This window comes from Thunnus thynnus, chromosome 21 (assembly GCF_963924715.1).
Source record: "Thunnus thynnus chromosome 21, fThuThy2.1, whole genome shotgun sequence".
Classification (NCBI taxonomy): domain Eukaryota; kingdom Metazoa; phylum Chordata; class Actinopteri; order Scombriformes; family Scombridae; genus Thunnus; species Thunnus thynnus.
This window is the reverse complement of record NC_089537.1, coordinates 14,811,318-14,826,678: the sequence shown is the minus strand read 5'-3', so window position 1 is coordinate 14,826,678 and position 15,361 is coordinate 14,811,318. Positions and strand designations below refer to the sequence as shown.

The 15,361-nt window shown below is 40.3% G+C and overlaps 1 protein-coding gene across 3 annotated transcripts in view; it reads right to left on the bottom strand.

Moving 5' to 3' along the window:
* neto1l (neuropilin (NRP) and tolloid (TLL)-like 1, like) overlaps positions 1 to 14,474 on the bottom strand; it is an 84,579-nt gene extending 70,105 nt beyond the window's left edge. For all 3 annotated transcript variants that reach the window (XM_067578438.1, XM_067578437.1, XM_067578436.1), the window contains exons 1-4: positions 13,727 to 14,474; positions 12,845 to 12,901; positions 12,601 to 12,735; positions 11,949 to 12,197 (exon numbers count right to left, since the gene is read on the bottom strand). In XM_067578438.1, coding sequence (XP_067434539.1) covers positions 11,949 to 12,197; positions 12,601 to 12,735; positions 12,845 to 12,901; positions 13,727 to 13,754 — 469 coding nt within the window. In that variant the 5' untranslated portion in view covers positions 13,755 to 14,474. The remainder of the gene's footprint in view (positions 1 to 11,948; positions 12,198 to 12,600; positions 12,736 to 12,844; positions 12,902 to 13,726) is intronic.
* Between the last annotated feature and the right edge of the window lie 887 nt (positions 14,475 to 15,361).

The window sequence follows — 15,361 nt, the reverse complement described above, 5'->3', positions numbered from 1 at the left end:
ATTACTCAAATTCCACATTTCATAATCCCATCATGGTCTTGCCTTTCTTCATTGTAGAACCCGAATGTTGACATCATTCTCCCAGCTGCAAAACAAAAGCTTGCTATTACCTATTAGATTACCCTGATGCCAAATGGGATTTAGGTCCCTTTGGAATCAGACATTTGCTCTTAGATGATAAGCTGGGACTGCAGAGTCCAATCCACTGCCAAAAAGGATATAAGGAAATGGGAGAGCAAAGCGTAGATGATGAAAACAGAACATTCATCATTCATACTCCTATTGAGGCAGTTATTAGACTTTTTATCCCTGCGTGTTAATACACCAACACCCAAAGGAGGTATCCCACTGATGAGGAGATGAAAACAAAAGCAAAACTCGTCAAGCGTAGAAAGCAATCTGCTCTACGATGTCCTTTGAAATCAGAGATACAATCAGGAGCGATGAGCAAACAAAAGTCATTCATCTCCCAAAAATGAAAAGACCTTTTCAATCAACCTTTAAGAGAATAATTCTCTAAGACGTTTTCGATGGGTTGAGGCCTTAATGTGTGCAGAGATAAAATACACAGCTCAATCTCATTGCTGTCTAATACAGCATAATGGAGAGAGTCAGGCTCTCAGCATGACAGCCAAGGATCCACCACAGTGATAGGCTAATGAAACAAAGAGCCCTAGGCGAGCTGTTATGCCTACAGAGGAAGGGAGTGGGGAAAAAAACACACTTACAACAGCCCAGCTAATTTCCAATGCAATTCTGAGAGCGACGACCACATGCATCATGTGTACAATGTAGCAAACACTGCGTGAATACACAATGGGGCGCTCCATTGTGGATGCGGCAGAGGAAGGACACAGGGGTTTGAATAGGGAAGCAGCCAAGATTACGTTACAGATTGTAGAGATGCATGGTTTAGACAAATACACATGTTCCAGTATACTGTATGTACACGCAGGTTAATACATATGGTGTATGTATACAGTAGAGAGAAACACAACCGTTGTACTCCAATTCCCAAAGCAGGCCACAAATAAACCCCCACAGCCAGCATGGTTTACATTACTGCAGACTTCCAACTACAACAGAGTGCTGCCCTGACCCCCACAGCATCTGTAGCTGAACAGCAGGCCTGGCTAACAAACTGCCACAGAGGATAGAGGCAGGAGGCAGGCTGAGCCACTGATTGATCTGCAGGGTAATTGGCTAGGAGTGACTGAAACAGCCAAAGGACATAAATATCAGCCATCCTGCTGGATAGTGAGTTAAGTTCCAAGGGGCGACTGGCTGTCCCCTGAGTGAAGGCTCATTGTCTGATAAGCTGGTGAACATTCTGTGCCGGGCTTCCTCCACTAAGCAGGAAAGAGGAAGGTGTGAAATCAGAGCAGGGATGGGAGAGGAGTCAAGTGGAGTAGAAGTGGGGCTGAATGAGAAAAAAAAGACGAAGATCCAGGTACACTAGAAGGTGGTGGAGCAACGTTGTTTTGCACGTCTTTGAAATGTATGTAGTTATAGAGGCTTGGTGATGTAGGGACCGTCACTCAGAGACTAATGTAGCGGAGCAGCAAATTCCAGCAGTAACAAAGGAGACCAGCTGACTAACACACACCGCAACATTAAACAACTTAAACCAACTCTGAGGCGAAGAAAGTAAACCAGTGCTCAGTCTGTTTCACCTCAAAAACCCTGCACCTGCTCAGCGTGTTGGATAGCGATGTCTTTCCCCGGAGCAGCAGAGAGGCTGCTCTCCACTGCTGGAGACATAACGTTAATAACAACACAGCGGATCACTCTGCCCAGGGGCGGATTCAGTGATTTGGGGGCCCCATGATATTATGGCTGGGGCCCCCAACTATAGCTTTTAGCTGGGGGGCCAGGACAGTTGCCTACATTACTTAATGGTAAAGTCTCCGACTGACTCTGCGTCCCACTCATTTTGTTGTTCTCATACAAGCATGAGACTGTAAGATGCTTTCAAATTGATTAATTCATTAATTAATGCAGTTAACTTTTTAAATAAAAAGGCTGTGGGCCATTTATCTTAATTGCCAGTTATGTTTCATATTGTATTTCAGTGGACTGAGGACACTAGTGAATGGTTTGGCACCCAGTATTCTGGAGCAAGAGACTGAAAATAGTGCCTCCTTCATTCATTCAATCAAGAATGGGTTTTGAATCAAGAATCGAGCCAAAAAACACCACAGGTTGGATGCAAACTCTTATAACAACAGAAATGTTAGACAATAGGCTGTTGGGAAACAAACTTAGATCATTTCAGACAGCAATGAATAAAGTTATTCATAAACCTTTGTTTGACTAGTTTATTAGGCTACTGCACCCGGTTGTCTGTCATTGTCTGTCACATGCCACGCCACCCACCCACAAGTAAATTCTCAACCTGTGGGAAACACTGTATTATTACCAACAGAAATCAAAACTATGGAAAATAAGAACCAGGATGTGATAAACCAGAATTATATTTTAACATGAAAGTATGGATTTGCATTGCTGAATTTTCCTGGAGAGCCACTGAAAACATAAAAAACATGTATACCAAGCAAAGCGAATGCCACCTTTGCCTTCACATGGATCTGTTGTGCAACACATAGAGCATGAACCAGGCATGGCAGGGGGAGAGGCGAGGAGAGAAGAAATGAGGTAGTGTTAGCCGAAAAAAGAGGGGAACAGAGAGATGAGTGAGGGGAGCGAGGGTGCTACTGACCTCTTCCACAGCTGCAAGAGGTGTGCCTGCAATGCTAACTTGCTCCATCCATCTAGATTTCCTAAAACAGAGGCAGTGTGGAGGGAGGGTATCTTCAGCTGAGCTCAAACGTAGAAACTGTCATTCTTCCTAACCACATACAAGCAGAGAAGATTTTTTTTTTATTATGATATGAGATTGGTGTGGGCAGCAAGGACTTAAAAACATATGGCTGAATGACAGACTAAAGCCAAAAGAGAGAGCCTGTTCTCCAAATGCAGCTCTGCTTCTTTGTCTAGACCACTATCAGGTTTTTAACACTGAAATGAGTCATCTGAAAATAAACAGACCTGGTTATTTTCTCTTTGCCAAAGCCCTTCAGCTGATGGCATTACTTTGGGGAAATTGCATCACACATGAGGAGCATACCCTCACTGTGAGTAATATACACCTACACATTTTCCCAGAAGAGAAAAGACAGACCCATTACAATCAGAGAAACAGTCGGCAGTGCTGAACAATCAAGGGAAAAACTCCCAGAGACTGGCACAGTAGGGAGTACTAATGACAATAAGCATTCGAGCAAAACATTGGGTGGAGGATCTTTTTTTTGTGATTTATGAGATGTGACTATATGCAAGCAGCCCATTCAGGCAAACATTCACTGAGATCTTGGGAGGACACCAGAAAATGCACCACAGGAGATTTTTCTCACTATTTCTACTCATGAATTTCATCTTTCTCTCCTCTGTGCTCCTCTGAGAATCTGAGCCCCTACCAGTATTGTGTGATGGAAAATGAAATTTTACTCCCACGGCCTTAGGTGCTATATCAGTGTGGGACAAAGTTTTGACAATGTTTTTATTGGATTTAAGTTGAGAGGTATCCCAGTAGAAAAAGCCAGACCATATGGGCTGAGCTCAGTTTTCATTATGAGAATTACATCTATTTAAACTAGGATTCTGCGACCGCATGGCCTGTTTCTCAATCTCGCCTAAAAGTGGTTAAGATATTGGGAAATAGTTGAACAGAAATTTGGCATCTCCATGTTTTTTGTTTTTGAAAATCAGAAGAAACGCCCCATGTCACCTATGTCTTGTTTCCTTCCTACACAGGAAGGAAACAGGAAAGAATCAGTCATCTGATTGAAATGTGTGTCTCAAGCAAATGCTTGTCGAGCTTTTCCATGCTGCAATGAAAGAAGCAGAATCGTGAACTGATGTTTAAGGCTACAGTGACTGTTCTTTGCCATCTATATTTTTACCCTCTTTCTCTTTATAGTTTAACACCCTGTCTCTGCACAGAGTTTTAAAAAGTACATGCCGTGTTGTTCAATAAAGTAAATGCCAATGATCAGTGAATAACATTCAACTAGAAAGAAAAGTACGTCAAAAATTAGGCACTTTGCTGTCAAATGTATTATAATTGTTTGAATTCTTCTATTGCTCATTTTCTCAGATTTTGACTGCTCATAAAACATCTCCAGATCAAGAGCACTTTCAACTCTCAATATCTTCTTGTCTGTTTGCACACTACAGTATTTGGTTCCTACTGCAACTTCTGTTGCTTACTTACTCTAAAATACAAAAATTATGCAGCCTGTCCTCACAAGAAAAACGACAGTATAGGTCTAAAATTCAGGCCGGCAAAAACAACCTATAGTTACGCTTGAGTGACAGACGCTGTCTAGCAGCCATAGCAATTAAGACCCAGGAAAGTGATGCAGTTCAGATGACATCAATACAAGGTGACTTCCATATTAGGAGGGGGCGGGTTGGGTGGATGGTGGATGGCTAGATAGTTAGTTAGATGGCAAAAAGTGGACTTGGCTGCGGGAGACTGCTGATAGACCACTGTTCGCTTCCTGTTTCCAACCGTTGGTGTCATGTTTCCAACTGCAAGTCAGGACATTTAAAAAAAAAACTATAACAACATCACAGTTTTGTTTACTAAATGGTAGATGGCTGCGTTTATATGGCGCTTTTATCCAAAGCACTTACAATGTTTCTGCTGCTCAATCACCAATTCACACACACACACACTCACACCCCGATGGCGACAAGCTACCACGCAGGGTGCTGGTGCAACCATTGGGAGTAATTTGGGATTCAGTATCTTGCCCAAGTACACTTTGATGTAGGCAGGAGGAGTTGGGGTTTGAACCACTGACCTTCTGATTAGTGGACAACCCGTTCTACCTTCTGAGCCACAGCTGCCCATTTTACTGTTGCCATGACGATAACGGTTGCGTAACTAGATAGTTAGTTACATGGCAAAAAGTGAACTTAGCTTCAGGAGGCCGCTGTTAGACCGCTGTTCGCTTCCCATTTCCAACCGTGAGTGTCATGTTTCCAACCAGTAGTCGGAACATATGGTTTTGTTTACTGTTGCCATGACGACGAAGGTTACATAACTTAAAGTACTGACTTCGTTTCAAGTGATAGTTTTAATCCAAACCATCTTTCCCTTAACCACAGCATTGTCACACCATAAAACATAATTATCTTTTAATAGTGATTTGTAACAGTTTTGGAAAGCAGCATTTTATATTCCTATTTTGGAAAGCGGAATATTACACTATTATGGGTCGTTCTGGAGTGCAGGTACAATCGACCTGTGTAGTAATTTATTCATGGGGATATGTTGAAATTATGAATTACTATATGCCTCTCTCTGCCAATCTGGTGAATGTCAGTATCTTTGGAAACTTGATTCTGAGAGTTTAGTGGATACAATTGAACAAAAAGCAATCAAACATTTAAATGTCGGGTGTTGCCACTGGCAAATGACTTTGGAGATAGATGTGAAACTGGGAAGTAGCTGAACTTTCTGTCCAGCCCCTGAAATGGTGCTGTCGCAGTCAGTTCCTTCCAAGAGCGACGAGTCGATCTCTTCGGTTCAATTTTCAATTTTCCAGTTTGAGCCCATCTAGGTTCAATCTTATGGCCCTGCCTCCTTTATGAGAGGCTCATATATCCTATTCCAGCTGTAATATTAAATATCATTTGACTCATTTCATTCCAAAATGATTTTCAGTCCAGTTCGAGCTTGGTTGGGCTATAAGGCACTTAGATCAATCAGTGTCATCTTGATTATAGATTTATTAGACATGGCCTGAATTCTAAATAGTAAAAAAACATTAAGTAGCAGTGCTACTATAGGTAAAATATGAGGCTATCTGCCATGTTGACCACTTTATATTATGATGTTCCAGGGATCAATTTTTTTTGGCATAAATTAGCATAATTTTCACATTTAAAATACAAACGTTTGATTAAAGGTTCAAGTAATTTTCCAATCTTGACAACAAAAGATATGATAACAAAATACATTAAAACAAAAAACCCCCACTATAAACTCAAAACTACACAAATCCAATTCAGCATATCATTTTTCACGAAACAACTCACAATTCCACTGTAATGACAAAAAAGTCTTCATATTTCATCTTTAAACTTATTCACACACCAACAAAGGAAATCTACATCATATCTAAGACACAGCAGAAAAGCAAAGGAGCCACATGGGTATGCTGCATATATTTTTTTCACTTCCCCACAATATTTTCATTAAAGGAACAACATATTGCTGGTATAAAGATCAAGGAAATGCACAAAGACTTCCTGAGTCTCTCATACAGTAGCATCTGCCTTACCTCCAGGTCTTGGCTCTACAAACAGCCAATGATCAGAGTGTAGGGAGCAAGAGAGGGGGGAACTTGCAGCTTTTATTTGCTCTGGCTTTGGCTTAAGGTGCTGAAACACCACTTAATCTACCAGTCCAGAGGGTTCTAAGGTCACTGCGCCCTAGGATGACCTGAATAGCAGAATGCTGCTCAAATCCCCCAAACACTGTTGTACACACGTACACACAGAAATATACACACCAAAGTTCTTCCACTCAATAATTTTCCCTGCTGCACATGCTGTATCCAACTATTCCACTTGCAATTTTGTGTTATGTATAAGGCTTCCTGTCACAGTGTAACATTTTTGCTTTGTTGCTAACCTCCAGTTTGATACTTTATGAACTGTAATGGCTTTATTGACAGCTGAACTTTACCCATTTGTATCACCAAACTTCTGAAATTAGCACAGAGACAATAGCTCAACTTCACACTTTCAAAAATGTCCACTATTTCAATAATTAATTATTTTTCCACAGTGAATATATTGGGCAGAATAAAGACAGAAAGGATGAAACAAAAATAAAAATCTAATTTTCTGCATATTCATACATAGTCTTGCTTTACATGGCCTGAGGCTTTCAAGCTTTTTCCCAAACCAGTTCTTCTAGTGGGTGGTTTGGTGTTTACGCCTCTGTCCCATGCTTCCCTCTCTTAATTGATTGAACTGGCTTTTATATATGGACTTGATTGTGAGGCAGTAGAACATGATGACTTCTGGGATACACTTACAGTAAGCTCTGCATGCTGCTTGGAGGTGGTATTAAGATAACAGGATATGGTAAAGTGTACTGTATCTTCTCATTTTTGAGACACTGTTGTGCATTAGAATACACCTTATTTGAATAAAACAGAATAAAATACCCCTAGTATAAGATTAAAAATAATAATTTTCATAAAACAATAGAACAACACTAGTAATACAATAGATAAGACATGTTGTAAATAAAACACTGTGGTATCATTTAAATGATGGCCTTTCTAAAAAGCTAAGTTTTGACAAGTGATTTAAAAGATGTCACTGAGTCTGCAAGCCGCAAATCTTCAGGCAGAGAGTTCCAGAGCTGAGGGGCCTTGACTGCAAAAGCCCGGTCACTTTTATTCGAGCTGTGACTTAGGAACAGCCAGAAGGGTCCTGTCTGATGATCTAAAGCTGCACTCTGGATTGTTGGGGAGTAATAACTCGGCAATGTAGCTGGGCACTAAGCCATGAAGTGCTTTAAAGGTAATCAGTAAAATCTTACAATCAATTCTAAAACTGACTGGTAACCAGTGAAGAGAGGCTAAAATAGGAGTGATACGATTTTGTCCTCTAGTATTTGTTAAAAGCCTTGCAGCTGCGTTTTGTACCAACTGAAGGCGTGAAATCGTTATTTGGCTTAACCTCGAATACAGTGAAATACAATAATCCAACCAAGATGAAATAAAAACATGTATCTCCTTCTTAAGATCAGGTCAGGAGAGAAAGGACTTGATTTTTGAGATGCTTGATAAAAACATGACTGAACAACTTTTGTAACTTGCTTTTCAAATGTGAAGTCACTGTCACATATTACACCCAGGTTTCTGGCTGCAGGTTTGACATTTGTAGATAGGGAGCCGAGATGTTCCTGTAACATTTGTGTGGACTTTAGAGGACCAAAAATAATTATCTTTGTTTTCCTTTAGCTGGAGAAAGTTTTGGGACATTCAGCCTGTTATTTTTGACAGACAAGATAATAAATGATGAAAGTTGCCTTCTTCGCTGGTCTTTAATGGCAAATAAATTTGTATGTCATCACAATGGTATTGAATACTGTGTTTATGAATTATATGTCCCAAAGACAGCATATACACACAGAATAGGAGAGGGCCAAGGTAGAGCCTTGGGGAACACCACATGTCAGAGGGGCCACTGAGGATCATTACTGAGAATCATTACTGAGAAAATTCTGTTTTCTTGGACCAGTCTAGGACAGTATCCCTGATGCCAACCCACTTTTCCAACAGAATAGAGTGATCAACTGTATCAAATGCTGAGCTGAGATCAAGACGAATTAAAATTGAACACCTGCAACAGCTGACAGTAAAAGATCATTTTATACTTTTATGAGGGCAGTTTCTGTACTATGATTGAAATTTAACAAAGATGTTATGATTATTCATAAAATAAATCAACTTTAAATAAACAACCTTCTCTAAATCTTTCAAGACGATCAAGGCTAGGTATTTTGAGAAGTGGGTGAACTACTGCATGCTTAAGACAGGAGGGAACACAGCCAGTAGACAAAGAACTATTTACAATGGATAAAATAGTGAGACCAACACTATCAAAAACCTCCATCAGAAATTTCGTAGGTATAATAGGTTCATCACTACGAGTGACGCCACTGACAAATATTGATTCTAGCCGCTTTAAGTCAATATTAGGACAGGATCTACAGTATGTAATGGCTGTATGAGCTGTGACTTTGGTTTATCTTGGAGCCCACATACAGTACTATGTGCTAGGATTAAGAAGTGGTCAGAGGTATTTCCTGACTACAGTGCAAGGTACACTCATTCAGTCAGGTAACTAAAGTGAATCACACATTCAGCCTGCCAGATGGACTCCACGGCCTGGTAAGCTTTCCTGTAATAATCCCTATACAGGTGATTGACAGTGTCATAAATGAAATGCTGTCTTTGTAGCTGAATTCATTCAGTAGACAAGAGTTCGACACTAGATTTTCAAATATATCTTTTGTCAAACTCCTTCCACAGCTTTGATGTCCCTGTAAAAATGAGCTACAGTGTATTTTGCAGAAGTCAAAAAAGGCTGCTGTAAAAGTTCTCTCTCTGACGCAAGCAGAGCCTAAGTATGAGGCATCTGGGTGTAATTTGTCCGACAAATAAATGTGCATGACATCACTGGGACAGCCAAGTTCATTTAGTCACTGTTCTGAGTGAATCTCTAGTGCCTGTTAGACCAACATTTCTTACTTCCTCTGATGCCACATACAGTATATTGAGTATATTACAGCCGCAGACTATCAGCGCTTCATTGAAGTACCTCAACATGTGATATGATATTAGATATTGTGAGATTCAAGTCACTGCTTCATTCACTGGCAGCTGTACTAACCGCATTAGTCATCAAGAGCATGAGGCTCTGAAAGGACATTGGCAGAATGTGAAGGAGAGGCATAAGAGTTTTTATCTCAATGCTACTAAAATGACTGAGGAAAGAGAGTAAGAGGAGCTGATTCATGTCACCTTTGTTTCCTCTTTTTTCTCTCTCTCATTCATCAGAGGAGGGCTGTGTGAATTAGCATGGTTAGCAGAGCAGCTGCAGATGTGAGACACTGTTCACATCACCAGATTTCAGAGTATCAAGTCGAGTGAATTCAGGACTTTTATCTTCTTTAATTATGTAAATCATATGCCACAGATATTTCCTATCAAGTCGAGAGGCAGAGCTTTTTTCTTTCCTCTCAGCAAATTTTCAATGAGACTCCCAAGAGAAGCAGGGTGAAGAAACAATACTTCAATTGCACATTACAGAAAATGTGGTCTGGATTCTAACTATGACTATCAGGGCTGGAAATAACAAGCTATCCTTCCTGGATATTTTTTTTCTGAGTATATATTTAAATTAGTAATGTTTCTTATAATGTATACTGTACATCAGTTTTTATAAACATCCACAAGGGAAGACAATTTTTACAGAAATTTTACCTAGACAAGCATGTATAGTAGATGTCAATACAGCCAGAAATATTGTTATATAAAATGCTCAGATGTAATAAATGAATAGTTCAACATTTTCAGAAATGCCCTTTATTTCTTTTTTGCTCAGAGATAACTGAAAAGACTTCAATCTCATGTCTGTAATTATGAAGCTACTGCCAGCAGCTGGTTAGCTTTGCCGGTTAGCCAAGCAAAAAATGAACTTAAGTTTTGTAGAAATTAAACAAACGAGCTAGGCTTGGCAGATTTTGTCACTTTTTTTCATGGAGCCTGGCTAGCTGTTTCCCCCTTTTTCCAGTCTTTATGCTAGGCTAAGCTAACCAGCTGCTGGCGGTAGCTTCATATTTACTGAACAGATGTAAGAGTGGTGTTGATCACCTCATCTAACTCTGGGCAAGAGAGAGAATATGCCTATTTCCCAAAATGTCAAAGTGTTCTTTTAATGGTAGCACAGTTAACATGAACTGAAAATCCATCTATCGAGTGATATTATTGCCTGGTAAATGTTTAGCTACTCAACTAACCATGCTGCTGAAATAACACGTTTGCAGTATCACAAGTGCATTTCTTCAGAGAAAAACTTAAATCGAAGTTCATAGAGCAACTGATGTGTATAACACTGCTGCAGGATAAGAGATTCATGCCTCAGCAGAGAGCAATCTCTATGGCACAGCACATAACCGAGCTTGACACTTCCTTGAAATTTGTGTCGATTCATGTTTTACTTTTCATGCACTTTGTTTTTTTTTCTTTCCAAATGCTTTCTGAATAGCAAGCAAAATATTATATTTGACAGTGTAACTCTCAGTAACTTTAACAGTGATTTCACAGAATACATTGAGCTACAGCAGTGTTTTACATCAGCTTTAACTTCTACTTACAAATCTCAGACAAGTAACCGTACTTCTGCTTAACAAACCATGGTGTGAAATCCATCACAACTATTCCTCACTTGATTTCATCGCTACTGACTGCATTTCTTCACTGTAATTTCCTGTGAAGAGCTTCACCACCATCCTCACTTCTCAGTAACAACACACACAAAGCCTTTAGAGATCAATCTATTCCCTGTTCACCTCGATAGCTTTGTTTTCAGTGGCCCGTAGCCAGTAGCATGTTTTTTTTTTTTTTTTTTTTGATGGAACATCAATGTTCAGCATATGTTTTCATCATATAAACAAAGGCACACGCAAATCTCCAATGGTAAAAATGCCCCTGGAGGTGGAGTTGATGCAGAGACAAATTGGCATACTGTTCGTGTTTCCTGGCACTCTGCCTTTCAAGCTTCAAACACCCTAAAAAGTTGACAGCGTTATTAAACCCAGTCAAGTGTAGGTGAAGGAATATTAAATCATGGTTATGCCCTGATTCCTTGTCATCAATCCTCACGCTGCCTCAGTAATGGGATCTCAACTAAAGATGAGGCAAATTAAGAAAGCCAAGGTTTTACACAGAACCATAATTGCCCACGATTGTGTTCGACAATACATATTAGTTTGCTACGCTTACTCAGCTTCTTCCAGCCCTGTAAAGTGACGAGTGGTGCTGCAGAACTGAATTAAAATTTGACAAATATTCCACATCACTCCAGATATAGAGAAGAGAAATAACAGCCTAGCCTAGTCACAAGAGTGTCCCAGCCAATGACAGTATATTGCCAATGGAGATACTGAGTGTGTGCAGACAGACAATCAATAAAACTGCAAGAAGCTCCCACAAGGCAGAGTTCCCTGGATGATGTTTGTTATTCATTCTGAGCCTTGCTGTTCAAGCTGTAAAGCACGGGTATGCTTACAAAGGAAGAAATGAATTTGGCAAGATCAGTAAGGCAAAACAGCTGCAAAAAAAACAACATACCTGCAGTGAAGTTGTAATTTGCGGAAAATCCCACCGCTTCCAGTTCACCATCTGTAACAAATTTTATCCACAGATATCGGCCACTACTCCTGATATCAGGCGGGTGGTGCTGACCGCAATACCGTCCGAGCATTGGAGAGAAGCCAAACGGTCCATCCCGAACCTCAATGTTGTCAAATTTACATTCCCAAGAGGACTCGATTGAATAATTCTCCTCAAAGTGTAGATCAATACACTGCCTTGGGGGGGCTGGAAGACACAATGAATATAATTACCACCTACAACAATGCAGGGAGTAGAATATGAGTCATACTTTCATTGATGAGCATTCAACCTGTTTCATTATCAACACACCCACACGTTCAATACACATCTTCAATCCTGGCTGTTAAGTCATTTTCATCTCTAAAACACCAGAGCTGCAATAGTCTCTCTGTAGACTTCCATATTCACTTTGATGATATTTTAACCTGAACATCTGCACTGATTCACCAAAGATCACCTTCTAATGTGAAAAAATAAGTAGCCACTCACTGTCCAATACATCTCATAATTCACCATAGCCGTTACTGTGATCCCCCTCCTCAAGGATAACCCGAGGAATGACTGAGCTGAGAATAAATGGCTGGAAATGGCTAAAGAGAATATTTACCTTCAAGGATGTAAACACACTCTGTGTCTGGGGGGTATTTGTTCGGGTAATTGGGAGATGTGAAAAGCCCTCCTTCTGATTCTTTCACCCACGTTCCACATTGACCTGCAGGCTTCACTCCAGAATTGTTTTTCACTGAAATATATAGAGCGTAGTAAAAAAGAAAAGTCAGAGATTAAAGCTTGGAAGAGAGGATAGCCAAGCAGAAAAAAGAAAAAAAAATGTGTGGTTGTGGTGAGATTACCTGCTGTATCCTTCTTTGTTGCCCCAGACAACCCAAGTATGAGGAGACTTGCAACAACTGTAAGAACACAAATAAAAAGACAAATGCATATTTAATGGAAGACTGTGATGTGAGCATCTTGGGTTTTTCTCCCTGTTTTTTTGTGCACAGCTTGACTGAAAGAGGGTTGAGTCAGCAAGGAATACCTTTCAGGTTTTGGATTTCATGTATTTCACATTAGCATTATGCTAATGCTAAACCTGTCCAGAGTGTAACCATAAAGATCCCCCAAACAGCATAGAATACCTAAAATAATGATTAACATAACAGTTATGAAAGTACATTATCAATTATGATGATTCACATGTTTTGGGGTGTAAAAAACAGGAATCCTGCATAATGCTGATACACTCTTAATACCTCAGAACATCTAGGCCTGTACTGTAACTTTGTGCTAAAAAATTATTTGACTCCAATGTAGAGCATTTCCTTTAGCCAAACCTTTCTTTAAAAAATGGAATTACAAAAAAAAGAAAAGTGATTAAATTGACTGTAAACCAAAGCACCTTAGAGGGAATGGCTGTCTTGTCACAAATCAGTTTTCTTAAAGTGTATTTCACAAAAAATGAGAATAAATCCAACATGAACTTACAATGTGAGTTTCAACACTGAGTTTACAGGTTGTGGGATGCAGAATAAATCTGCTTCTCATCTCATGCTGTTTATTTTATCCCAAGAAATCCTCATTCTGTTCTGTTGTTTTATCTGTTGCTCTCATATTTAGCGTCTTTCCAAACTGATTAAAGAAGCATTATGGTAGGTTATAGGGTAAGACTTGTTCAGGCAAGAAATCAGAGCTTTTTGGCCAAGTAGGCTCCAGCTGATGAATACGGATGTTCTTACCGTGATGGAAGCTGTGCCCATGTACCATGTCTGTTCCTTTCACAAACGGCTTCAGACTCAACTAATTCCATTTAGATTTGGGAATACTTGAAGAGAAAAAAAAGATTGAGATGAGAGTTTCTGAAAATTCACGCCGGGAAACCGCTCATACCATACATATACAACCTTTCGGTGAAAAACCAAATTTACTCCTTAGAATAAAATCTTGAATGTGTGGGGGGGAAAAATCCTTGCGGATGTGTCACAACAACTAATCACCAGTTTCATATAACATCAAAAACAGTTCTAAACACTCGCCCGATTTCCATCCAAACGTTTCTAATACCCTTTGGTGCTTTTGATGCACTGAAAGGATTAATAGTCCCGTCATGAGCCCTTCTCTAATCGCTCCACCTTTGCGATCTTCTTTTTGAAAATATCATGGACAGGCTTGTTTTGTCCTCTTTGGTCCCTGTATCAGGAGCGGGGATCCTTCAGAAGCACGCAGAACCGCGCAACACTCATCTCTGCAGCGTTATCTTTACTCTTTTGCGGTGCGTAAAAATTCCCGGGTTGTCAAAACAGTCAAGTGGATTTTCGCTTGGGTTTCATTTGTCGTTTCTGGGGGGGAAAAAGCTGTCAGTGTTGTTCTGAGTGCATCCCTCTGTCTTGTCTTCTATCAACTGGAGAGTCCCCGCAGCCAGCAGGAGTTAATGTATAATCTCCCTCCTCCTTCCGCTCATTCAACACTACAGCCGTCCAATGCGCCACAATCCTCGCGCACTTTAGACGCACGTATTGAAAACTTCTCCAGGACACGACTTCATCCCTCCATCCCACCCGCCCCCCTACACGCACACATGAGCAGGCACCGGGAAAAGTAGAGGTGGAAGTGCTAATAGGTGTATATGATTCTGTATGTTTGTTTGAACAATAAGCACGAGCTGCAGAATTCATTTCAGCTCGTGCAACGAAAATGGAAAGGTAAGCAGAAAAGGCAATGGGATAGGAAATGGAATAAACAAGCAAAAGCAGGTACCTGTCAGAGACTGAGCTCTATCAGCGTGATCAGAAATGGAAAACCTGCAGAATGAAATAGCCTCAATTAGAGAGGCTGAAGAAAAACAGCATTATCTTGCATAAACAACTGGAAGCTCAAAATCATGTCTTTCATTCTGCTCTTGGCCATCCAGAGTCATACTGTAGCTTCTTTTAAAAAGGATCACCACGATATTCCTGTTGTAATAGGGATACTTAGCCCTTCAGTATGGTACAAGTACACCTGCCACTCACTTCAAGGTTATCATGAGTGGCATCCTCAGATTTTCTTCAGATTTATTTCCCTTTTTTTCTCCAGTATCTAGAAGAAATGGAGAGGTAAAGTGAAATGGGCACAGAAGCTGCGCATTTTCTCTTTTCCTTCTTTGTTTTTTTTGCTCCTCAGAAAAGTGACAAGGAACCATTCATTTTCTGAGGTGTGAGTGTCAGGATGTATCCACGCTTATCCACCAAGTGTGTAGTCGCTCTCACACCTGATGACAAAGCTGATCAGAGGGTGCCCAGGGACAAGTCAGGGGCTCAGGCTCCGAAAATAGTCTTGGCACCCAGCAGACAATATCCATCTTCAGATACTCTTTGCTGCAGAGGCATTCTTGG